At 62.3% G+C, this 25,692-nt stretch overlaps 1 protein-coding gene across 8 annotated transcripts; it reads right to left on the reverse strand.

Annotated features, from left to right (window-relative positions):
- Positions 1-1,378: 1,378 nt before the first annotated feature.
- On the reverse strand, positions 1,379-20,592 carry MTA1 (metastasis associated 1). 8 transcript variants are annotated; one of them, XM_058655233.1, is made up of 21 exons: positions 19,866-20,172; positions 14,972-15,039; positions 11,714-11,807; positions 9,540-9,590; positions 9,155-9,284; positions 8,935-8,998; positions 8,149-8,266; positions 6,913-7,015; positions 6,615-6,714; positions 6,321-6,509; positions 6,107-6,181; positions 5,891-5,949; positions 5,491-5,606; positions 5,054-5,205; positions 4,760-4,949; positions 4,592-4,681; positions 3,744-3,896; positions 3,613-3,648; positions 2,297-2,328; positions 2,069-2,220; positions 1,379-1,991 (listed from the first exon to the last, which is right to left on the reverse strand). In XM_058655233.1, exons 1-21 carry the CDS (start codon positions 19,909-19,911, stop codon positions 1,838-1,840), a joined length of 2,172 nt encoding a protein of 723 aa, XP_058511216.1. In that variant the 5' UTR covers positions 19,912-20,172; the 3' UTR covers positions 1,379-1,837. The 8 variants fall into 8 exon arrangements, 7 of the variants coding, with proteins under 7 accessions (XP_058511216.1, XP_058511219.1, XP_058511218.1 ...); XM_058655234.1 differs by lacking the exon at positions 19,866-20,172 and adding an exon at positions 20,362-20,592 and having other exon boundaries at positions 1,380-1,991; XM_058655236.1 differs by lacking the exon at positions 9,540-9,590.
- Between the last annotated feature and the right edge of the window lie 5,100 nt (positions 20,593-25,692).

Here is a 25,692-nt window from a genome sequence, read left to right on the forward strand (position 1 = left end):
TGGTGGGGGGTTCGTTAGGGAAGAGGGGTGGAGTGGGGAAGGGCTGTTCGCTCCTGCAGGCCCCTAGGCTAAGTAGAGGGAAATAGTCTAGGGCACTTCCCAACCACCGGGGCTGGGCAGCCTCGCAGGCTCCTGCCCTTACAGGTGCAGTACCCCACTGAGCCCGCCTGGGATGGCAAGCAGACAACCCCCTCAGCTCCTGGTGCAGTCCCTGGCCTGGCCCCTTCCCCCTCACACACCAGGTAGCTACAGCCATTGCCATGGCAACAACAGCCCAGAAACAGGTGCTACCCCCAAGCCCGACTGACCAGCCTGACCAGCTCCCCCAGCATCTGTGGACTGGAGCCAACCACAGCTTGGGAAACAAAGGGGGAGGGAAGTTGTCCCTGGGTAGGGTGGCCAGCTTCTCCCTTGCTCAAGGCAGTCATGCGCCCACTGCCCCCACTTAGTGCCAACTTTGACACTCCTCCACTTGGACTTCCAGGGCTGTTGAGGCCAGCTGGCTTGCACAGGTGTCTGGTGGAAGAGGCCCCAAGTGTCCCAGCCCTGGTCGGGATGAGGGAGGCTCCTCCCAGGTGGCAGGGCGGGGAGGCGGGCAGCTGCATCCAGCTTGCTCCTGCCTGCCCCCAGCTGCCGTCCTGGGTGCCCAAGCCAAGGTCCTGCAGTGACGTGGCCACCCTGAGGGGCAGGAAGGGACATGGTCAACAGCCACGCAGGAGTGGCCGTCACAGCCCTGAGGCCAGGCTGCAGGCAGGCACCCAGCAGCCATGGCCTCCTGCGGTGAGGCCTCAGCTTTGTCAGTCCCAGGCAGGGCCAAGAGGGTTCCCGCTCTCGGCAGAAGTCTCTCCCCTGACCTTCCTCTACAGCCCTGTGAGAAGGGAGGGAAGCCGAGGTCCTGGGTCGGCTGCAGCCCCGTCTGCCCCCTAGGCCCCATGGCAGCCTGGGCCTTATCTCTCCACAGGGAGGGAGCAGCGGTTTCTATTTTCATTTCCAGGCTGAGAGGTCCATATCAGGCTGCCTAAGTGGAGTGGGGGTGGGGTGCGGGAGGGCTGGCTACCGGGTCCAGCGACCTCATGGGGGGCAGTGCTGCCCACAGCCTTGGCTACACTGGGGCCTGGCTCCTGTAGGTGCACAGGTGGGACCTGGCCCTGAGCGCCAGGCAGAGCTGACCAGCCATGTCCATGGTTCTGGAGGTCTCCTCAGGTATGGAACAGCTCGCTCTGCAGCGTGGAGGCAAGCCTGGGTCCAGCCAACTCTCTGGGCCCTGCAGCAGCTGAGGCCATGGCCTGGGCTGGCCACAGCACCCAGCGCACTGGGTGGCGGCAACAGCAGCCACTGTGGGCTCCAGGGGGCCCTGGGGTCCTCCGGGAATGAGAGAAGTCAAGGGCAGGTTGGGTTTTTTTCTTTTTATGAGCTTTTTTTTCTTTGTTTTTGTTTAATATGAAAATTACTTGAAAAGACAAGGGGCCGACCCCAACAGGCAGCTCGGCCGGCCGCCACCAGCCGCACCGATCTAACATTCCGGGTGTAAGTTACAGAGCTCAAGTTCATCTACAAAAAAAGTAATAAAAATAAAATTTAAAATGGCACCTTCAACAGAACACAACAGAAGCGCAGGGCCCAGCCTAAAGCGGGGGCGCCTCGTGCAGGGCCCGACCCTCAGCTCCGCTCCAGCCAGAAGTCAACACAACGCTAAAACAACGGCTTTCTGGGAATAAGTTAAACTGTCGCCGCCGCCCAGCGGCCCCGGAGCAGCGGCGTTTGCAGGGGAGGGTGGGAGTGGGGCACTGGCAATCTGAGGGCGCTTGGCCGGCGCCAGGCGGCGAGGGCACGGCCGCTAGTCCTCAATGACGATGGGCTCATCGTTGACGGGCGCGGGCACGGGCGCAGGCCGCAGCGGCAAGGCCTGGCTCGGGCGCAGGGCAATGGGCTTGTAGGGCCGGCGGGCAGCACGCTTGGTCTCCGAGGAGGAGAGCAGCTTGCGGATCTTCCTGTGGGCGGGAGGCAGGCGGTGAGGGCCAGGCGTGGCTGCATGCGAGCGCCGCCGGCCGCCCCACGGAGGCCCCACCTGGTCTCCTCGGTGGCCATGTAGAACACGTCGTCGGGGGCGTCGATCCAGTTCATCCGCCGCCGCTTCACAGGTGGCAGTGAGCCCCCCCGAATGAGGCGCACTTTGGTGGGATAGGACTTCCCGTTGAGTAGGAGGTTCCGGCTTGGTCCCTGTGCCAGACAAGGCGTAAAGCAGCGGGCAGGAGCACAGTGCCCTGGGCACTGCCCACTGTCTCTCCCTTCTTACCATATGCCGGGGCTGTCCGTGGTTTGCCAGACCTGACGGACAAGGAGAGCATGGTGAGGCCCAGGTCCCAGGGCTCACACAGCTCCCAGAGTCACAACTGTCAGGACCACCTCAGATCTGACAGCTCCTGCTGCAGGCCTGGGTAGCGCCTGGAAGGTCTGCCCACAGCCGCATGGCCCTCACCCCAGCTGGCTCAGCCGGCCAGTGTCCAGGACAGCGCTCTGTGCCTGGAGGTCCACAGTGTGCTGGCAGCTGGCCCGACCGTCCGCCCAGCAAACCCCCTTGGGCCTTGGGCGATTCCCCTAGCCTGCTTTACTCGGGGAGGGAGTGGGCACCATTGACCCCAGGCCCTGAGCTGGGACAGCCCCGCCCGTAGCTACTTACCCAGGTAAGTGCCTACCAGAGCGATGGGACGGCGGGAGGAAGAGATGTTAGAGTTAGGTGCGCGTGCGCAGCCCTGGGCCCGAGGCAGCAGGCAGCATGGCTGGGTTAGTGCGGGAGGGGCGGCCCTGGCGCCACCTGCCAGGACCTCCAGGGCCTGTGGCCTCCATACCCAGCCAGCCCAGTCCTCTGGCTCTAGGGGGTGGGCACCACCCTCGGGCGGCCCAGCCCTGCCCAACAGGACACTCCCTCCCCAGCTCCCGTAGTTAGGGTCCACAGCTGGACAAAGGACCTGGCTGTGGAAATTCAGCAAGAATAAATGGTCTTTCATCTGGCTCATTTGTTACTCGTTTTGCTGTCAGAATCCTGGGGGCTGTTGTCAGGTCGCCTTCCCACCCACAAGGTTGGCCTATGCCCACTGGCCGCAGAACACGAAGCCAGCCCGAGCGGGGACAGCTGTGGGCTCATGGAGGGCACCAAGGAGGAGTGGCCAGGGCAGGGACTGACTGCAGAGCCCAGCATCCCCAGGGCCTCAACAACAGTAGTCCAGAGGCAACTGCTGGGGCAAATCTTGAGAGGTACAGGTGCAGCTGGATACCCCAGGCCCGCTGCCCTCCCCCAGGCCCAGGCCAGTCTGCTCCTCCCCCAGCAGAGGGGCCCACATGGCATCACAGGCGCAACACAGACAGCCCAAGCATGCGGCATCACAGCGCGAGGGCAGGCAGCGGGGACGCCAGGGCAGGCAGCAGGCACAGTCCCACATGGCACGGGGCCAGGAAGGGCCAAGCGCAGAGCCCCAGGGCACCCGAAATGGCCAGCCTGGCCGTGTGGACGGCCCCACGCGTGCCCCGGGCCGCCCGCAGGGGCCAGCACGGGCAGTACAGCACACACAGCGTGTTGACGGGCTGGCCGCGAGCGGCTGCCCTGGGCCTTACCCCTACTGGGCATCAAGAGGCGCTTCTTCATGTGGCCTGGCAGTGCCAAGGGACAGAGGGGAGAGAAGACAGTGTCAGGGCCTGCGGAGCGCCAGGCTGTGGCCGGGCCAGCCAACGCCGTTCCCACTCACCGTCCACCCCGTTGTGCTGCTCATAGCTCCGCTTGCCCAGGATGGTGGGCGAGCCGTTGTTGATGACAGGGGCTGCCTTGGCGGGCGTCAGGCTGCACAGCACGCTGGAAGTGCTCCTCACGGGCTCGGGCTTCGGGGGGCGCGGGTGGGTCTCTGTAGGTGGCACAGCCAGGGTCACCCTGAGGCGGCCACACAGGGATGGGGAAAGGGGCCCCTGGCAGGTATGGGGCAGGCAGCTTGCAGCACAGGGCTTTCAGCGGCCGAGGGTCCCCCAGCCAGCACACCCCTCTCTGGGTGATAGCCAGCAGCTGAGAGAATCCAGACGCAGCCATCACACGGCTGCCTCACTCAGGCCACCAGCGCTGATGGCAGAGAGCTGGCTGGGGGCCCAATACAGAACTAACCACCCGCTAGCCTGGCCAGACAGGCCTCCTGGCCCCACCCACCTTCTCCCGCAAGGCAAGGGCTGGGCCAGCCTTGGGGCCAAAGACCCAATAAAGCCAGCAATGCCAAAGCCACTCATGTCTGTGTGGAGGGCACTTAGCTCACAGTTCCGGAATGTTCCCTCCCAGAGGGAAGGATGGAGGCAGGGCCCAAAGCCCCAGCTCAGAGCCGAGGGCCTCTGCTCCACCGAGGGGGAACCCACCCCCAGCTCAGGGCCGCGTCCTTGTGGAGGTCACTCCGCTCTGGCAGGGACCTCCCCTGGGGAATGGACACCACCCTGGCAGCCTAGACACTGGGGTAGGGTGACCAGCCCTGGGCTGTCTTGAAAGGGCCGAACCGGGCCACACTGGGGCCGGCAGACAGGTAGGGAACAGCACTGAGGGGGGAACCACGGCTCCACTTACCCAGGTACCGGAGCACGGCTTCCAGGGGCTTTCGCACAGCCTGCTTCAGTACCAGCGGGCTCTGGGATGCCTCCGGCAGCCGGGCAGTGCCTGTGGGGACCAGATGGGGTGAGGGCCAGGCACCCATCCTGCTCCACCTGCCCCCTCCCCAGAATGAGCAGGACTCACACTCGGCTTTGATGGCTGCGCTGTTGATGGGCATGTAGGGGTGCCGCGCGGCGTGCCAGGGGCGCAAGATCTCACGGCACAGGCGCCGGGCAATCCGGGTCAGCTTGGTGGTATGCAGGTAAAAGGCCTGCCTTGTCTTCATGGCAAACTTGGGGCTCCCGCTGCTCCGGGCTGGGATGCCATGGGGACTCTGCAAAAGGGGGCACGCAGCCCCAACACAGCGCCATGACCGGGAGCTGAGGGAGCATTGGGTGGGCATGCAGGCAGGTGGGGGGGCAGTGCGGGGCAGCTTACCGTGTGGCTGCGGTTTGGTCCTGGCCGTTCTCCGTCTAACCGAGTTGGCATTTTCAAGCCACCATATTTCTTCCAATACGTCCAACAAGATGCGCAGAGGCGACACTGCATGTGAGGGGGACCCCAAGAATACCACTGGTAAGACTGTGCGGCTACGGACAACAAAGTTGGAAATAGACGGATTCTTAAGCAGAACCAGCGATGCAGACAGCATCCCGCGCGCGCCCACCACGTCCCCGCAGGCCCAGGATCCCCCGCCACCTCCCAGGGCACCCCCACACTCCCCGAGAGGCTCCCCAACCCAGACTCCAGCACCACACAGCCCCAGACATCAGGGACCTCCCAGGCAGGGGCATAGGAGCCTCAGGACCAGACTGGGCACCACAATGCCCAGCCAGCACCTGGCAGCCCCAGTCCTAGGGCCCAGGGGCACTTACTGTAACAGCTCTCGCAGGCCCGGCCGGCCCCAGGGCTCTGGCCCGGCGCGCCTGTACCGTTCACCACACTGGCCTTGATGTTATTCACGCTGATCTGGTTTGGACTTGGCTTGTTGCTTAGAGGGAGGACAGAGGAAAGGGCATGGGAATTCAGGACAGGATTCTGGCACCCCAGCCCCCAGTTCCTGCACCACAGCCCCCAGTTCCTGCACCCCAGCCCCCAGTTCCTGCACCCCAGCCCCCAGTTCCTGCACCCCAGCCCCCAGTTCCTGCACCACAGCTCCCAGAAGCTCTCCAAGGCCAGGAACCTAGGCAAGCTCAGTGTCCAGTCCTGCCCACAGGGAGGACTCCAGAGGGCCCAGTCGGAGCCCCAGCCCAAGCAGAGCAGTGTGACACTCACTAGTTGGGGATGTAGACTTGCTTCAACTTGCTCTCAGCCTCAGCAGCTTTCAAACGTTTCTTAGAATAGAACAGAGGGTTAGAGGTCAGCGGGCTGTGTAGGGGTTACGGTGTAGACAGCTCGCACGTGGGATGGGTCCCTGGTGGCAAATCCACACCAAGCCCCAGGGCTGGCCAGGGGCACAGGTCGAAAACCGAACAGAGGGCCAGAGCCCACCTGCTGCACATATCTGTCGGTGGTCTTCCACATGTAGTAGTACTCGATGATGCTTGTCAGCGACTTCCACGGCAGCTGGGCGAGAGCAGGCAGGTCAGGGACAGGCCTCGGGCCTCCATCCCGCTCCCCGGCCCACCGTGGCACACTCAGCTCCCACACCGCCCCAGATTCCCAGCAGCTCTTGGCAGCAGGACCTCCCCAGCACGGTACTCACGAAGTCCTGCTGGATGTCCGTGAAGTCCTTCCCATACTTTTCCAGAGCCTCCTCGAAGAGGTTGGCCTCGGATGCTGACCACTCCTCCATCTCATCCCGGCACAGCACCGGCCCACCCTGCGGCACCAGGGCCGAGATGGCCTTGGAGATGTCGTAGATGTTTTTGTGCAGTGTGTCCATGGCATGGAACTGTGGGGGGAAGTGGCGGTCTTGGCCTGAGCTGACCACCCCGTCCCCCTCCGGCCAAGGCCAGGAACCCCAGGGCCCACATGCCAGGCAGCTGGGGACACTCACCAGGGTGATGTCTCGGGAAGCGGCCGCGGCACTCATATGCAGGCTGGGCTGGCGTACGGAGCTGCTGCAGTCCAGGGCACGTGCAAAAGTGCCCACGGAGCTGGGGGAGGGGAGAGACTGAGCCAGGCCAGGCAGCAGGCAGTTCCCAGCATCCTCAGGACCCCAGCACCTCTAAGGAGGCAGCTCGCCAGGTCAGGACCGGAGGCACCAGCTGGGGTTCCCTGATCCCAACTTGTCTAGTCTGGGGGCCTGGGGCAGCACAGCACAGCCCCCTCTCACCCGAGGGACCAGAGCTCACCGCGCCACCACCAGGAACTGGTCGATCTGCTTGTCTATGAGCGGGTTGTGGGCCTCCCACACCTTTGTCTCCAGCTTGGACTGGTCACGACCGTCCTCCTCGCCTGCCAGGAAGGGTGCAGCTGGCTGGGACTGCCCAAGAACAGTGGCCTCCAGGCCACCCTGAGGTTCCACGGCACACGTGCTGGGCAGCTGAGCCCAGCGGGAGGTTGGCACAGCTGTGCTGAGGTGGCCATGTGGTCTTGAATGCAGGCCCTGAGCAGGTGGCTTCTAATCCTAACAGGTGCCCCACTACCCACGGCCCACCCCCACAGGCATCTGGCCACCCACAGCCCACCTTCACTTCCCACTCAGCTGCCCTCTGCCCCATTCATACTTAACCATCCTGTGAGACCCCCATAAGGCCCAGGCTTCTCTGCCCTCTGGGAGCACCCAGGCCCATTGGCTAGGTACAGGTGCAGTTCCACATCCTTTTAACAGGATGTGGCTCAAGGAGCAGCGGCAAGCTCCAGAAGCCTCACTCGTTTGGCAAGGCAACTGGCCCGGGATCAGGGGGCCACTCCTTGTGGCTGGGGCTCGGGCCTGGGCCTCCCACAGACAGGAAAGCAACCCAGGGATAGTTACTGCATAGGCCCCAGGGCAGGGTCCCCGCTCTCTTGCAGGCACTGTAAGATGAAGGGCTCAACCAAGACGTGGCTCCTATGTAGTTCTTGCCAGGTCAGGCAGGAACCCCACAGTTCAGGCAGCAGCCCGGCCAGGCTCAGCCTCCAGGAACGCACAGAACCAATACAGGGGGTGGGAGTAGGAGGGCACAGTGCAAGGGCTGGCCTGCGAGAGCCAGGGCCTGGCAAACGCCCCTGGGACCTTTGCCCAGCCAGGAACTGACTGCCCCCTCCTCCCTCCCTCACAGCCCCTTGAGCACATGGCAGACAGGAGGCCCTTCAGGCCAGCTCTGATCCTGACGCAGCCCAGCTCCAGGTGCAGGATGCCAGCTCCACCCTGCCACCCTCTGGGAGACCAGGAAGCGATGTTCTGCTCTTACCCAGCCTGGCTCAGCTGGGTCCATCTGGGGAGTGGACCCCATGCCCTGACCTCTTTAGAAAACAAGAAATGAAAACTGATACAGGAAGACCAACTTATGGGCCACCTCTGCCCGAAGGTCAGAGGTCACGGCTCTAACCCAGGCTCAAAGTGGCCCAGGCTACTGCCTCCCGGTCCTGGCCACGGTGTACCCTACCTTCCTTCAACAAGTCAGTGATGTCAGCCTGGTACCGGTTGCCCACCCGGATCTCCCCCTTGTCTGCCAGGAGGGTCTTCTGCTGTGGGTCGTAGACAAGTGAGTAGAAGAAGAAATCCTGGAAGACACAGCCAGTGTCTGAACCCACAGCGCCCATACTGGGTCCCCTTGCTGGGGACAGCTCCCCGCCACAGTGCACCCTGTGACTCGGAGACAGGGCCCACAGCTCACTGGACAAGGGGCCAAGGCAGCCGTCAGCCACAGCCAGCCTTGCAGGACCCAGGACAGGGAGACCCTGGCCCAGACCTCTTGCCCAGCAGCCTGGCTCCTGCAGATCTCCAACCCCAGCACTGGCCTCATCCAGGCATTCTGGTTCCTCTGGTGCTGACCACTTTATGCTGCATGTGTCTGGACTAGGGCAGCCCTGACCTCAAGCAGCAGCCTTGGATAAGCTGCTGACCCTTCCGGGCGCAGCTAGGACCCTCAGGTTGGGGAGGCTAGGTCTGAGTCCAGGTGTCCCAGCAGCTCCAGCCTCCACAGTGTGGCCTCCCAGATGCTGTCCCCCAGGTGGGACACGCGGTGAACAGTTCCCCATGCACAATGGGTCTCAGACAGAGTTACCTGATTGTTGGCCAACCCAGGGCACTAGAGAACCAGTGTGGGGCCTGTGCAAGGCAGACAGCACCTCAGGGAGTGCCCACCTTGGGCACTAAGGTGGCAGGGTGGTTGGCCCCTCAGGGAGTGCCCACCTTGGGCACTGAGGTGGCAGGGTGGATGGCCTCTCACCTCCCGCTCCAAGTAGGATTTGAGGGACTCGGTCTCATTGAGCAGAGTCACACTGCACTTGCCCCTGCAAAAAAGCAAGCTTGTGAGATGGGCATTGGCAGGCAGACCAGAGGTGGGGTACCGGAGGTGGGACCAGGGTACCCGAGGTGAGGGTGGGTACTGATGTGGGAGTGAGGTACCCCATGCGGTGGTGGAGTCCCCGAGGTGGAAGGTGAGGTACCTGATGTGGGTGGCGGGCAAAGACTCCAGCTGCCGGGACAAGAAGAGCTCACGGTGTCGCAGCTGGTGCCTGAGCCTGTCTGGCAGCTCCTCCTCCAGCTCCGGGCTCTCCACCTCTTCCTCTGCTTCCCCTGCAGGACAGAAGCCCATCAGGACCAGGGGCCATGGAGGCCCCCCAGAACATGGCCCTCCCCATGCATGGTCAGGCTCCCCTGGGACATTGGGACAGAGTGGACGGGACCCCAGGCCCAGCGCTGGCAGCAGGAGAGGAGAGAGGAGCAGCCAGTGCCCTGCCCTGCCTCTGCTGCCCCTGCAGGACACCCTGGGCCAGCTGCATGCGGGTGGCGTGCGCAGGCCCTGCCCTGGATGGCGGGGGCAGCTCTTACCTTCCTCACTGCTGTCGGCCCCCGGTCCAGCTTTGTGGCACACAGACAAGGCTATGCAACAGACAGACAGTACCCAGGCAGCAGTGTCAGCACCACACAGCCAGGGCAGGCCTGGGGGCCGGTTGGCAAGAACTGAAGACCACCCAGCTGACCCCAGCCTAGCCCAGACAAGCACAGGCACCACACTCCCCCAACTCGCCCACGTTCCTAACGCTGCTGCCCAGCGGCCGCTGCCCTCTGTCCCGCCCCCATGGCGGCAAAGCTGTGGCTCTCTGCTGCCCCTGGTGGCAGCTGCAGGAACTCTGGGACCTGAAACCGGCCCTCCAGATCGCCTGGGTGCCAGCAGTCACATCAAGCAGCCCAGGACTTCGAGTGACAACTCCAGCCACACCTGTGCACCAGCTCAGGGCCACAGCACGGCCACTGGCAGCCCAGGCAGCGTCCTTGGGGCCACAGCACCAGAACACAAGGTCTCTACCACAGTCACAACATGAGGGGCAAGACCACTCAAGGTCTCCTGGCCTCCATTCCTCTGCCAGCTGCTAGAGCTCCCAAAAGCAGGAGATGGAGCTTCCCAGGGTGTGCCCCTGCGGCAGACACCACCCAGGAGTTAGCTGACTGCTCGGCCTGAGTCACAGCACAGCAAGGGAGGAGAGCTCAGCACTGCACACCCTTACTCAGGACAGGCCGGCCCAGGAGACAGGAGCACTGCGGGCACTGCACGGCCTCACCCGGGACAGGCCGGCCCAGGAGACAGGAGCACTGCGGGCACTGCACGGCCTCACCCGGGACAGGCCGGCCCAGGAGACAGAGGCACTCTCATAGGGAAGGAGGGAGGCAGCAGTTCTGGTCAGAGGTTGAGGCTTCCTCCCATGAAGGACCAACTGCAGGCCCACCCCTTCCAGGAAGCCAGCCCCAGCCCAGGGCCTATGGACACTTCCGCTGAACCAAACTGGACCCACTCTGTAACCTGTCATGTGCTACCACTCTCCCAGCAGCCCAGGCTTTGAGGGTGGTGGGCTATGTGCCCAGCAGCAGGAACACCTGGCTGGGCCTGCAGCTTGGAGCCCCCTCTCACCCCATCCCTGTCCTGAGCCCTCCTGACCCTCCATCCAGGCAGGAAGGACTGCATGACCTGTACACTTGGCCCCGGAAGAGTTCAGTGTCAACACAGCAAGGCCCCCTAGCTCACCACACTTCTCTAGGCAGGAACGTGCTTCAGCCAGCTTAAAGTGCAGTTGAGAGCAGTGCAGCCTGCACCCTGGCCCCGCCCCCCACAGGAGCTTCACCCTCAGCACCCTGGCTCCGCCCCCACAGGAGCTCCACCCAGCACCTAGCTCCACCCCCAGCACCCTGGCTCTGCCCCCACTGGAGCTCCACCCCCAGCACCCTGGCACCACCCCCACAGGAGCTCCACCCCAGCACCCTGGCTCCGCCCCCACAGGAGCTCCACCCCCAGCACCCTGGCTACACACCCACAGGAGCTCCGCCCCCAGCACCTTGGCTACACCTCACAGGAGCTCCGCCCCCACAGGACCTCCACCCTCAGCACCCTGGCTCCGCCCCCACAGGAGCTCCGCCCCCACAGGACCTCCACCCTCAGCACCCTGGCTCCGTCCCCACAGGAGCTCCACCCCCAGCACCCTGGCTACACACCCACAGGAGCTCCGCCCCCAGCACCTTGGCTACACCTCACAGGAGCTCCGCCCCCACAGGACCTCCACCCTCAGCACCCTGGCTCCGCCCCCACAGGAGCTCCGCCCCCACAGGACCTCCACCCTCAGCACCCTGGCTCCGTCCCCACAGGAGCTCCACCCCCAGCACCCTGGCTACACACCCACAGGAGCTCCGCCCCCAGCACCTTGGCTACACCTCACAGGAGCTCCGCCCCCACAGGAGCTCCACCCAGCACCCTGGCTACACCCTGCAGGAGCTCCGCCCCAGCACCCTGAATCCTGGATGCCAAATACAGCTTCAGCTAAAATACAGAAGGGCCAGGGCCCAGTACACACTGCTTGGACACCTAGCAGTAGGTCCAGGTCTGCGAGTGGCAAGCAGCACACGGCGGGTCCCTCAACCAGTGCAGGGTGACAGACAGGAAAGAGCAGAAAGCAGAGATGGCCTGGCGCTGAGCCCTGGGGGCCCCCAGTCCCCCTGCCAGGCCACAGACTCACTGGCATGCTTATCCGCCAGGGCGACGAGGGCGCTGGAGATGTCGCGTCTGCGGTAGAAGCACACCACCTTGGCCTCCACGTTCCCACTGGCCGTCTGCAACAGCAAGCACACGTTAGCAGCTCTGCAGAGGTCCTCAGGACGGGTGTGACACAAGCAACAGACCCCACAGCACCCTGGCACCCACAAGGCTGTGCAGCCACACCGTGAACCCCAGTCTCCCCACCCCATCCTCCCAAGATGGATCAGGCCCCTCAAATAGGACCTGCAGGGGCCAGGCCTCTCGCCCTCCCAGGAGAAACAAGTCCCACGGCAGCCCCGAGGAGGGGGCTGTGCCCGAGGAGCCCTACATCAGCTCCACCCGGCAGTCATCCCTGCTCGGACACAGGCCTGCAGAACAGTTAGAGGTTAAAAGAACCAAAGTTGCACACAGGCAACTCCAGCCCCGCCCTCCACCTGCAGACCAGCCTCCCACCGTACTAAGGGCCCACTCCACATGTGCAGCCCCACGCCCAGGGTCCTGACAACACAGCACCTGTGTGGCCTGGCAGCGGACAGCCTACTTGGGCCTGTGTCCCCAGCACTCCCCAGCAGCTCACCCCCTGCACTTCTCCCACTGGAGTCTGACGCTGGCATCCCACACGGGATGAGCACTGGCTGCCCCACTTCCAGCTCCCTGCACTCATGTCTGAGAGCCGGCTCCTGGCTCCGGTCTGGCCCAGTCCTGTCAGCCATGGCCACCTGCCGGGTGAAGCAGCAGATGGAAAGTCCATCTCTTCTCTAACTCTGCCTTTGAGGTAAACCAACTAACCAACCAACATTCAATACAAAAATCCTACAAGGAGTAGCCCTACTGTACTCACTTAGCCCTGTGTTTCTGTCCCTGTGTGTGTGTGGCCATGTCCATGCATGTATGTGCAGGTGCATGTGTGGCCGTATCCATGCATGTATAGACAGGTGTGTGGCCGTGTCCATGCGTGTATATGCAGGTACATGTGTGGCCGTGTCCATGCGTGTATATGCAGGTACATGTGTGGCCATGTTCATGCATATATATGCAGGTACATGTGTGGCTGTGTACATGCGTGTATACAGATGTGTGTGGCCGTGTCCATGTGTGTATATGCAGGTACGTGTGTGGCTGTGTCCATGCGTGCATGTGCAGGTGTGTGTGGCTGTGTCCATGCATGTATACAGGTACGTGTGGCTGTGTCCATGTGTGTGGCTGTATCCATGCGTGTATACAGGTACGTGTGGCTGTGTCCATGCATGGATATGCAGGTGCGTGTGGCCATGTCCATGTGTGTGGTCGTGTCCACGTGTGTAGGTACAGGTGTGTGGCCATGTCCATGCATGTGTGGCCGTGTCCATGTGTGTATTCAGGTGTGTGACTGTGTCCATGTGTGTATATGCAGTTGCATGTGTGGCCGTGTCCATGCGTGTGGTCATGTCCATGCATGTATATGCAGGTGCGTGTGTGGCCATGTCCATGTGTGTGTGGTCGTGTCCATGCGTTTATATGCAGGTGCATGTGTGGCCGTGTCCATGCGTGTGGTCGTGTCCATGCATGTATATGCAGGTACGTGTGTGGTCGTGTCCATGCATGTATATGCAGGTGCGTGTGTGGCCATGTCCATGTGTGTATATGCAGGTGCGTGTGTGGCCATGTCCATGTGTGTGTGGTCGTGTCCATGTGTGTGTGTGGCCATGTCTACACGTGTATGCGCAGGTACATGTGTGGCTGTGTCCATGTGTATATGCAGGTGCGTATGTGCTCGTGTCCATGTGTGTGGTCGTGCCCACGTGTGCATGCAGGTACATGTGTGGCCGTGTCCATGCGTGTATATACAGGTGTGTATGGCCATGTCCATGTGTGTGGCCGTGTCCATGCGTGTATGTGCAGGTACGTGTGTGGCCGTGTCCATGTGTGTGTGGCCGTGTCCATGCGTGTATATACAGGTTTGTGTGGCCGTGTCCATGCATGTGTGTGGCTGTGTCCATGTGTGTCTCTATCCCCCCTGTATATGCACAGGTATGTGTGCGGCCATGTCCCTGTGTGTGTGACCTCCCACTGGGGCTGCCTCTAAGCACCTCATCACCGTTCCAGGCGCTGCCATACCACCTGCCTGCTGCTGGGAGGCCTGGGCCGTTACATGACCCCAGTCAGCCCCTATCTGGCTCTCAGGCCCAGTCTGCCATATGTCCGTGGCTCCTGCGTGGGGTGCACTTCTGTGGGACTAGCTGCCTGGCTTCATGAAAAATCAACACCTTTCACTTATTTTTTATTTACTGAAACAGACAGATCGCTCTTCCTTCTGCTGATTCACTCTCCAAACACGGATCACAGCCAGAGTTGGGCCAGGCTCAGCCCAGCAGCTCCTACTGGGTCTTGCACACAGTTGGGAGAGGACCCTGCCCGCGGCTCCCATGGTCCCAGCAGCAGTCCCAGCAGAGTTCCTGGCTCAGTACCTGTCCTCCTGCCTGCCGCCCCCAGTCCCCACAGCTGTCTCCTGGCTTCTCACAGTAAGCTTCTACCCACACAACCTCCTCTCCCCCACTCAGCTCGGCCTGCTAGGATGTCAGGTGTCCACTGAGCTACAGACAGAAGTCGATCACCAGCACAGACCTGCCGCCCAGCCCTCGGGGACTCACAGCAGCCCTAGTGGCCGCCCCATAGGCCCAGCTGGGCAGGGGCAAGGCCAGCTGGGCTGTGCCGGGAGGGATGGGGTTGGGCTGCACACCCAGGGCCCCCACTACACTCCAACACGCCCTGCGGTGAGCTCAGCCAACCTCCCCCCGTCCATCCTGTCCCATCCCAGGAACCCCAACAAGCTCTGCCACCACCCAGAGCCCAGGAAGGCATCTGCTCAAGGCTGAGAACCAGGGTCCAGGAGACCCTCCGGGACGAGTAGAGGGGGGGTACACCTGTGGCCCCAGGCCTTCAGCCACACCTCCAACCAGAAGCCAGCCCAAGGGAAGGCTGTGTGATCAGCACTACATAGCTCCCTCGTGGTCTCCCCCAGGGCTCAGCTGTAGACCCCCTCATCCTGAGCCCTGGGTCCTAAGCCAGCATCTGGGGAGGGCACCTACAGCCCTCGAGGCTGTGCTGGACAGAGTTCCCAGCACTGCTGAACCAGCACCAGGACCGAGCCAAGGGCCAGCCCTGCATCCCAGGAGGCTCCACACAGGCCCCTCCGGAGACCAGTGGCCGGCACGTGGCTCAAGGCCGCCCTGGGTCCCTCTGCTCCTGCCCGGCATACCTTGTTGAGTTCCTCGATCCTCCGGATCAGGTAGGGGTTGCTGGAAGAGTTCTCAAAGTAGACGTAGTCTGTGAACAGAACAATGACAGATTCAGGTGGGCCCAGCTGGGAACACAGCGTCCAGGGCTGGGCGCCAGCTTCCCACATGGCCACTGTGGCCACTGCTGGCCCTTCCCTCTGCTTCAGTCTGCCACAGCAGCAAGTCACAGGGCAGAGCTGGGGCTTCGCAGGCCGGGACAGAGCACACAGTTCACAAGGGCACGCGGCACCGGCCACCTGGACACCGTTGCTTATTTGGAGGCTCAGCCTGCACGGCCTGGGGAACCCCGGTCAGTCCCAGGAGAAGCTGCGGCTCTGACCATGTGCCCTCAGCAGACTAGGGTTAAAATGCAGTCACAGCCACCTAATCCCAGTGAAACAGCAAAAGAGCATACAGAAGTCAGACCCCACCCGCCACCAGGTTCTGTGGGAGGGTCTGCGGAGCTCCACCTGCACCCAGGGGCAGACATCCCCCGAGGATCCCCCCTGAGGACGTCCCCCTGAGGACGCACACACACCTGAGGACACACCCCCGAGCATCCTGCCCTCCAGGTTACCCCCTCAGCCCCAAGGACAGTAAATGCAGCTGTTCCCTGACACCCCAGAAAGCTGTGTGGCACCCAAAAGGAAACTGGAGAAAAGGGAGGTGGTGACAGCCAGGTCTCCTTCCGGGTGACAGGGACCAGAAGGTCTGAAATTAGCGAGTGAAGCTTTCTACCCACACATAAGAGCACAAACCATCCACAAGAGGCAGCTCTCCTGTATGGTGGAGACAGCATGGCCGCAGCGAGCTGGCCTTCACACCAGTGATGGCCCTGGGCACCATGACACAGGGGACTTTCCAGTTCACAAGCATCAACCACAGGCTGCAGTCAGTAAGACTAAGAAAGCAAGAAAGTGCAGAGTGAATCCGAAGGCTGACAGAACAGCTGATGTGTCCGGTCCAGCGCCCAGGCAGCACCTGGGGCCGAGATCTGTACATGGGAGGCCATGGCCGGGCTCGGGCAGCGGCCACTGTGGCTGACCTGGGCGTGAGCAGGGACTGCAGGGCCATCGAACACAAGCATTAGGACATGCTCCTGAGGGCCCCGAGTGGGGAACACACTTCACAGACGCTTCCTAGGGAGGCAGCGAGCATGGCCCCGGTCCCTGGGCCCCTGCACCCACATCAGAGACCCAGACGCGGCTCCTGGCTTCAGCTTGGCCCTGTCTGGCAGACATGGCCATTTGGGAAGTAAACCAGTGGAGTCATCTTTCTCCCTCCATAATTCTGATTTTCAAATAAATAAATCATACAAAGTAAACTGGGGCCAGTGCCATATGCATTACATCAAACCGCTGCCCGTGGTGCTGCTTCTAGTCCCACTGCTCCACTTCCCGTCCAGCTCCCTGCCTGTGGCCTGGGAAAGCAGCAGAGGACGGCCCAAGCCCTGGGACCCTGCACCTGCATGGGAGACCCAGAAAAGGCACCAGCTCCTAGCCTCAGATCGGCTCAGCTCCAGCCGCTGTGGCCACCTGGGGAGTGAACCAGAGGATGGAAGATCAATTCCGTCTCGGAAAATCTGCCACTCCAATACAAATCGATCCTTCTACAAGTAAGCAAACAGACAACAAAACGTAACCCACCTGGCCAAGCCAAATTATCCTAACCAAATCCACAGGACTTCCAACAGCCGAGTCCCAGCATTCAGACGGCAATCACCGTCACCCCCCACCGGCTGGCCAAGCTCCTCCAGCGCCACAGCTGAACTCAGAGCCTGGTGGCGCCTTCCCCTGGCTCCAACCACATGCCCGCTATGGCCTGCTCTGTGCACTGCAAGCCCCTGCCAGTCCCTCAGCCCTGGACACTGGCTTCTGCTGCCCGACCTGCCTGGGGCCAGCGTCACACTGCCCACAGGCCCACGGGAGACAGCATAGAGGCCCCACCATGAGACCTGGGGCATAAACATGAAGGTCTCGGATGGGCCGGACAAGGACCCAAGGAGGAGATGAATTCCACGGCTTCAGCACACAGACAGACCCAGGGGCCCATGTCCTCTGTAAGGTGCTGGGTAACATCAGGCACTCCTAAACAAGTGTCTCCCTCCGGAAGTCACAGAGCCTGGATCTGTAACTGGGCAGATAAACAGGGCTGGCGTGGGGGAGCCTCAGTCTGGCGGCTGCTCAGGGGAACACCCCAACTTTTGCCACAGAACACGCATGACAGCAGAGCCCTGCACCACAGCACCAGTCCATACCAGTGGACCCTGACTCTGAATTTTCTGTAACTTTTTTCTCAGCCATCTGAGAACTCAGCTAGGATGGGACACCACCTCCCAACCCCGAGTGAAGCCCACGTGGGTGAAGACGCTGGTTCTCGGCCACACAGCCCTTGTGACCCATCCCAGCAGGACAGGCAAGCAGCTCAGAGCGCAGAGCTCAGCACAGCACCCACCCCTCCCGACTCTGGGAGCCAGGACGACGCCGCAGCCCAGCAGCGAAACATGTGGCCATGTGGCCAGCTGACCTGGTGAGCCCCACTCGGCAGCACTTCACAGTGGGGCAGGGGAGGTCCTGACCATGCTGGGCTGAGTGGACTGCCTAGCTGCACAAGAAAATTAGGCGCAGATGGCCGGTGGGCAGCAACCCCTACTGTCCTTCCTGCTTCTGCACCTCGGGAGGTCAGGACGGCGGCTCCAGTGTGGGCAGTCCTGCTACCCACAGGGAGCCCGACGGTCTGGCAAAGCCCTGGCCATGGTAGGAATTTGGGCAGTGAAGATCTATCAACCTGCCTTTCAAGAAGCCCAGGAAAAAATTCCTTCAAATCAATGCAACAGCTGAGAGGTAGGTCTGTGCCACCGCAGCCAGCGAGCCAGGTCAGCCCGCAGAGTAGCCCCGTTCCCAGGGCCTTGCTGTCAGCCAACGAGGGTCAACCGGCGAGGGAACGGTTGGGAACAGGTGCTCACCCCAGGGACCCTCACTGGGAGGGCAGTGGTGTCCACAATCCTGCGGCTAACGCATCGCACCAAGAAGCTCCACTAGGGGGCCAGTGCTGGGGGCCAAGGTGAGTCACTGCCTGGGGCACCAGCTCCAGTCCTGGCTGCTCCCCTTCCAATCTAGGTCCCTGCTAATGTGCCCGGGAAAGCGGGGAACCTGTGCCCACGTGGGCGGCTCCAACCTGGCCCAACCCCCTGGGGAGTGGTCCTGGAAGGCCCCAAGGGCGGTCAAGCAAGGTTCCACACCCCCAGCACCAGGCCTACGTGACCTACGTGGTCATCCAGTGAGGCTGCCGCGGTCACCCCAGCCCAGCACCATCTCCAACAAGAGCATGGGATGCATGCTTAGAGCACCTCCATCTGAGGCCCTGGCAAGCCCGACCCACCTGTCAGACTCCTCAGAGAACGCTGGGCTCCACACGGAGCAGGCAGGCAGCAGGACCAAGAGCAGCAGCACCGACCACCGGCAGGCCCAGCCCTGCCAGGGGTCACGCCATCCACCTGACAGACCACAGGCCCCAAGGGCAGAGCTGGACCCCAACTGCAGAGGCACCTCAGAGGTCAGGGGCAGTGAGACAGCTTGCCCTGGGTCGGACCAGGAGCCCAAGTCAGGCTGGAGGCAGGACAGAGTCCCAACGAGCCCCTTCCTGGGCCATCCACTCCTCCTCCCTCCCTGCCCCACACCCCACAGTTTTAGTTGTTAATCCAGGTGTTCAGGAACCCCCTCCCGCCAGGGACAGATGCCATGCCTGCCCGCACCCCGGGGTCCATGGTGCATGTCCAAGGCCCAGCTGCAGACAGCAGGCCTCAGGATCCCAGCGCCGACTCCGCCCTGGGATGCTGAGCCAGAGTTTAATGGGAAGTAGAGGCTGCATCTGTGCCAACAGCGGCACAAGGATCAGGCAGTGGGGCGCAGAGCCCCAGCCACCTGCATGCAGACAGGACAGTCAGAAAAAAACTCCAGCAATGGTCAATCCCTGCTAACTGGGCCCCAAGGTCCCGAATCCTGACCCCTACCAGGCTGCTCGGGGGGCCTCCAGGACCAAGAACATCCCAGAAGCCCACCCACCTCTCCTGGCTGACCCGCCCAGGGCAGCTCCCTTAGTGACCACTCCCAGGGCCCAGGGCACGGCCAAGAGGCTGCCTCCTGAGTCCCATCTGGGGGCTCAAGCCCTGCTGGGGGCACATGGTGGGCACACAGCCCCTTCTCCTAACCAGGCTGTGGAACCCCAACAGTGTCCAAGAAAAGGGGACCAGGATGTCCCACTGTCATTGCATCCAGAGGAGCCTGTGGGGACCAGGCAGCACTCAGAAAAGTCTCATCACGGCGTTGGGGGTGTCTTATCCAACAAGGCAGGGGGTGGCCAGGCTGGTCCATCTGTCCAAGTCTCTCCTGGGAGCCAGGTGGTCCAGAATCAGGCAGCAACTCAGCCCGTCCCCTCCGCTCCAGGAAAGTGGACGGCCCGTGTCCACCCGAGCTGGGAGGCAGAGGTGTGGGCCCTGGGGACGGGGCTGGTGCCCATTTCCCAGATCAGCACCTGGGACCCTCTGGCTGCAGGCTGGCAGGCTGCGCCTCACTCAATGGAGGGAAGCAGGTGCCCGATGGGAACGGGGATGGAACACACGACTTCTTAAGCAGTGGGTTAAGCCCAGAGGCTGGTCTACACCGGCAGCCCAGCCACACACACACACACACACACACACACACAGAGTCGCAAACTGGGGCAAGGCCGGAGCCACCAACTTCCCCCACATCCAGGCCTTGGCCTAGGCCCCACACAGCGCTGTCCCGGCAGGCCGGGTGAAAGCGAGCTAGTGAAAAGTTTGGGGGCGACTTGGACGATCGCTTCCTACTGACGACCCCCCCATCCCCAACCCACCCCACGCGGCTGCAGGCGGGGCGCTTGGGAGGCACGGGGACACCATCCCCCGCTCCCCGGAGGACCCCTGCTCCACGCCGCCGAGCCCAGCTCCCAGGCCACCCACAGCCCAACGCCCCCGAAGTCCCGCGGCGGCGCGCGCCGGCCCGGCCACGTGCTCCGCGCGGGGGGCTCCCGCCAGGCAGGGCCCCAGACCCCGCAGGGCGCCCCGGCGCCGGCCCGAGGCGCGCACGGCCCGCGCCCCGCGCCCCGGCCGCCCCCGGCCCAACAGGTGGGCCCGGCCCCCGCCGCCCCGGCCGCGCGCCCACCCCCGCCCACCGGCCCGGGGCCATTTTGGGTCGGGCCGGCCGGGGCGCGGGGCTCGCGGAGGGGCAGGGCGCGGGGGGCGCGGGGCGCTCGGGCCGGGCTAGGGCTGCGGGAAGCGGCGGGGCCGGGCCCGGGGCGCGGGGGGCGGCGGGGCCGCGCCGCGGCGCATAAAGGCGGCGCCGGGCCTTACCTCCGACCCTGTACATGTTGGCGGCCATGTCCGGGCCGGCGGCGGCGGCGGGGCCGCGGGCGGGCGCGGCGCGCGGCGCGGGCGGCCGGAAAATGGAGGCTGGCGCGGGGGCGGCGCGGGCCGGGGCGGGCGGTTTAAAGGGGCCGCGCTGCCGCCGCCGCCGCCGCCGCCGCCGAGCCGCCGAGGCCGCGCAGGGACGGGAGGGCCGCGGCGCGGGCGGGAGAGGAAGGGGAGGAGCAGCGGGGCGGGGAGGGGCCTCGGGCGCCACCGCCCACCGCGCGGGCCGTTACCCGACCCCGCGCCGCCGCGGCCGCGCGCCCGCCCGCTCGCCGGCGCGCCCCGGCTCGGCCCCGGGCCTGCGTAGGTTCCCGCGCACAGAGCGCGGGGCCTCCATCCTGCCGAGGGGTCTCGACCGGGCGGACCCCCCCAGCTGTGTCTCTGCAGCACACTGCCCTCCTGGCCATGCCACCCTGAGCGCTCTGGGTGCCACCCCTGGGGGTGGCCGCGGCTCCCAGGGCGGCTCTGAGGGCCCCGGCTGGCCTTTTCCATTCCAGAGGCCAGGCACCGTGAGTGCGTCCCGGTGGGGAGCAGGGGGTGCCCCGAAAGGGTGGGCAGCGACCGTGAGCGTGTAGGCCCAGAAGCCAGGCGGAGCCCACCTGCCAGGATCCCCACCCGGTCCAACCCTAGAGACACCAGCCAAGTACCGGCCACCCCTGAGCCCAGAACGCAAGGACAGATGTGGGAGGGAAGCGCAAAGAGGGGGAGAAAGGGCAGTGTGTTGGACAGGCTTGGTGTGAAGGGAGGACAGAGTGCAGGACTCAGGCTGACAAACACAGAGGCACGTTTTCATGACACTTCAGAGCTCAGCTGCTTGCAGCTGCTCTACCAGGCCAGACAGATGCAAACCTGGGCTGGATGCAGGAGTTACAGGAGTGTGTGCACAGGGACAGGCAGCAGCGTGTGCACAGGGGTGGACAGGAGCGTGTGCATGGGCAGACAGGAGCATTGCACAGGGATAAACAGGCGTGTGCAGGGGAATGGACAGGAGTGTGTGTACTGTGAAGGCAGGAATGCTTTTTTAACCAACCCAAAGCCATGATCCAGGACCTTCTTCTGGATTTCCCACACAGGTGCGGGGTCCCAAGGCATTAGGCTGTCCTCTGCTTTCCCAGGCCACAAGCAGGGAGCTGGATGGGAAGAGGAGCAGCCGGGACTTAAACCGGTTCCCCTGTGGGATGCCCATAGAGGATGCCAGTGCATGAAAGGCGAGCATTTAGCCAGTAGACCATTGCTCCACCATGGCATCCTGGCATGTGCAAGGCATAGGCCCCTCAAATTTCTCTTTTCTAAAGGATCTGGCACCATCTCTGGGGGTGAGCTGACTGCAGTGTGGGACCCCGGAGGTGGAAGCCATGGGACTGTCCAGGTATAATAGCACACGTGGCGACATGGGCAAGGCCTGGTGTGAAAGTGGAAAGTCACATTGGCTTTGTCATGGTTTTTCCTTTTTTTCCCTGCCAAGATTTGATGGGCAGAATGACAGAGGTGGGAAGAGAGGACCAGGAAGCTGGAACCTTCAGCAGGGTTTCCCAGACACACCAGCAGGGAGCTGGGGGTGGGATGCTAGGCCCACCCAGCTTTGTGATTTCTCTCCTTTGTTTTAATATTGTTTGCATAGTTGAGAGGGATGCATGCATGGGGCCTCTGATTAGGTGGGGAATGTGGGAGTATGGAGGAAGATGGGTGGAACACATGTTTCCATTTTTCCCTCCTGTGTTCACAGGGGAACAGGGAAGGGAGCCACTCCTCTCTGTCAAACTACACACGGGGACAGGGGACCATCATTTGTTGATGCTTTCGAGACCCCGCTGTAGGGAAGAGTATTCCAAGGATGTTACTTGTGCGGCTTTGATAGTTCTGAGACATCGTCAGCTTTGTTTAACCAGGGTTGGAAAAATCCTTTTCGGGCCCAGTGCAGCGGCCTAGTGGCTAAAGTCCTCGCCTTGAATGCACAGAGATCTCATGTGGGCACTGGTTCTGATCCTGGCAGCTCCACTTCCCATCCAGCTCCCTGCCTGTGGCCTGGGAAAGCAGTGGAGGACGGCCCAAGGCTCTGGGACCCTGCACCTGCATGGGAGACCCAGAAGAAGCTCCCAGTTCCTGACTTCAGACTGGCTCAGTTTTAGCCATTGCAGCCATTTGGAGAGTGAACCAGCAGATGGAAGGTCTTCCTCTCCATCTCTCCTTCTCTCTGTAAATCTGACTTTCCACTTTAAAAAAATAAACAAATCGGGCCCGGCGCCGTGGCCTAGTGGCTAAGGTCCTCTCCTTGAATGCTCCGGCATCCCATATGGGTGCCGGTTCTAATCCCAGCTGCTCCACTTCCCATCCAGCTACCTGCTTGTGGCCTGGGAAAGCAGTCGAGGACGGCCCAAAGCCTTAGGACCCTGCACCCATGGGGAAGACCCAGAGGAAGTTCCTGCCTCCTGGCTTCGGATCAGCTCAGCTTACTTGGGGAGTGAATCAGTGGAAGGAAGCACTTTTTCTCTGTTTCTTCTTGTCTCTGTATATCTGCCTTTCTAATAAAAATAAATCTTTTTAAAAATAAATAATCTAAAAAATGACCAAGCCCAGGAACATGCTGCAAAACTCAGCCAGGAGAGTCGTCCAACTTGTCTGCTTCTGATGAGGCACTCAATATACTCTATTATTTAGGTGAGCTGGCTGTCATGTCCCTGTGTGCATCTGGACATGCTGCCCATCGCACACACATAAGCAACTGAGGAGGAGGTCCAGTCCTGATACACGCCCTCCAAGGCCAGCCCATAGTTTTGTGACTTTCCCCGGCTGGGATTTGAGTGCAGCCTTGTCGTTGAAGAGCACCCCAAGAAACCTCACCAGGGTTGACCTCAGACTTGACTTTTGCCTCTTGATCAGTCTGGCCCACCTCACCAGTCAGAAACTGCAGCCCAGCTGGGGAATGCCCACAGTTCTGCTGCCGGGCACATTCCCAGCCCCACACCTTTTACCTGCCTGGGGTTGCTGTGGTCCAGCCTGACTCGCACCCAGTCTCAGCACCTGCCAGCAGGTGATACAGCTTAACCCAGTTGTCCTGCACCCATTCTGGCTCCTGTGCACAACAGTGGCTTCAGAAACCTAGCCCAACCAAACCCAGCTCTCACACTCACCGATGGAAGCAACAGCCCAGCAAGGGAATTCCTGAAGTCCACCTACCAGGCCCACTCCCAGCTCTGGATCTTGTGCACAACAGTGGGTGCTGTATCCTGGTCTGAGATGGTCTGTCTCCAGTCTTGGTATTTGGCAGTAGGTGCTGCAGCCTTGCCCAGCCTGGCCCACCCCCAGCACCAGCCCTGCTGGAAACTGGCAGGTGTTGTCCAACCTGGCCTGGCCTGCACCCCATCCTGGCTCTCACTAGTGCCAGTGTGTGCTGTGGATGTCAGTCCGGCCTGCCCCCTGCCCCAGCTCTCACAATCACCTGTGGGAGCTGCAGCCTGGCAGGGAGTTTCCCAAGTTCTACCAGGCCCACCCCCAGCAACAGATCTCATGTGTGCCAGTGGGTACTGCCTTCCAGACTGACATGGTGGGCCCACAGACCTGGCACTCTGGCCTAGCTGACTGGCCTGCACCCATTCCAGCTCTTGTGGATGTTATAGAGCCTAGCCCAGCCTGGGCTCTTTCATTTAAAATGTATATATATATTTTATTGGAAAGGCAGATATACAGAGAGGAGGAGAGACAGAGGAAGATCTTCCATCCGATGGTTCACTCCCCAAGCAGCTGCAATGGCTGGAACTGAGCCAGTCTGAAGTCAGGAGCTTCTTCCGGGTCTCCCACACGGGTGCAGGGTCCCAAGGCTTTGGGCCGTCCTCCACTGCTTTCCCAGGCCACAGGCAGGGAGCTGGATGGGAAGCAGGGCTGCTGGGATTAGAACCAGCGCCCACAGGGGATCCTTGCACTTTCAAGGTGAGGACTTTGACTGCTACGCTATCGCGCCGGTCCCCTAGCCTGGACTCTTGCAAGCCTTCTGACTCTAGCCCAGTCTGGCCTGCCCCCAAATCCAACCCACACACATTCCCACAGCCCCAGCTGTCACACTCCGCAGTGGGAGCTGTGGGAGCTGTTGCCTAGCAGGGGAGTCCCCAGAGTTCTGCCGGGTCTGTTCCCAGCACCAGCTCTCACACGTTGGCAGGTGCTTCAACCCAGCCTGTCGTGGCCTACCTGCAGTCTCAGCAACCGCAGGCAGATGTTGCAGCCCAGCCCAGCCCAGCCAGGTACAGCCCACACCCTGTCCTGGCTCTTGTGCATGCCAGCACAGGCTAAGGCCTGGCCCAGCCTGGCCCATCCCCAGACCTGGCTCACACAAATGTAGTCTTGCCTGTCCCAGCTATTGAGTTCCCTAGCAAGAAGTGTGGCCTATCAGGGAGTTCTCCCACCAAGTCGGCTCCCAGCCCCAGATCTGATACATGCCAGTGGGTGCCATGGCCCTGTTGACATGATCTGCCCTAGTCCTGGCCTTTGCATGTGTCGGTGGTTGCTGCATCCCGGCTCCATCAAGCCCTGACCCAGCCCTGGACCGGGTGTCAGGTGAGACCCAAGTACAGCCTGGCTCAGTCTGTTACCAACCACAGGTTTTGGACAAATCTGTGGGTGCTACAGTCCCACAGAAGTGAGCCCACAATTCCTGTAAAGAATTTCCCAAGGAGGAGGACTGGCCTCATAGCCATGGCAATGGCCAGGGGTCTGAGGGACAGGCTGGCCATCCCAGTGAGCCCCCCTGGGGACAGTTTCAGGGGACACCCAAGTGGGTCTGGCACATGGGTCCCTACAGGCCCACCGCCTGGCAGGAGACCCACACAGCACTCAGCAGGCCCAGTGCAGTGTGCTCTCCACATCAGGGGTTCTGAGCAGAGCGTCGTGGGGCTCCTGACGGCTTTCGTACAGTCCCTGTGGCTCCACGACCCAGGGAGGTGCCAGCAGCGACCCTGAAGGCTTCCTGGGGAGATGGACCTACCATCGAGTCACTCAGTAATGGGGCTGCTCTTGGGGTGACTGGGAATCCAGGGACCAGGGCCAGTAGGTGAGTGGCTGAGGGCCTTGGCAGGGAGCCAGGCGGGCAGTGGGTCCCGGGGAGGCTGCTCTGGGCACTGACTCCCTCACTGCCCTTCCCCCGCCCCCCCCAGCCTGATGTCCTTCTTTCCTGCAGCTCAGGAGCCTGGCCACCAGCACTTGCACAGGCAGTCGCGGCAAGCCCTCACGTTTTCCAGGAAGCCTCCCTCCCTCTCTGGGGACCCTGGGCCCAACAGCCCCCAA

The sequence above is a fragment of the Ochotona princeps genome, chromosome 26 (assembly GCF_030435755.1).
Source record: "Ochotona princeps isolate mOchPri1 chromosome 26, mOchPri1.hap1, whole genome shotgun sequence".
NCBI lineage: Eukaryota > Metazoa > Chordata > Mammalia > Lagomorpha > Ochotonidae > Ochotona > Ochotona princeps.

Excerpts from the sequence above, each read along its gene's own strand:
- MTA1 (XM_058655233.1), bottom strand. The coding sequence starts at position 19,911 with ATGGTGTCCCCGTGCCTCCCAAGCGCCCCGCCTGCAGCCGCGTGGG. Across the intron at positions 11,808-14,971 it reads GGATCGAGGAACTCAACAAG|ACGGCCAGTGGGAACGTGGA; the intron begins GTATGCCGGGCA and ends TTGCTGTTGCAG. Across the intron at positions 8,999-9,154 it reads TTGCCCGCCACCCACATCAG|GGGCAAGTGCAGTGTGACTC; the intron begins GTACCTCACCTT and ends GCTTTTTTGCAG.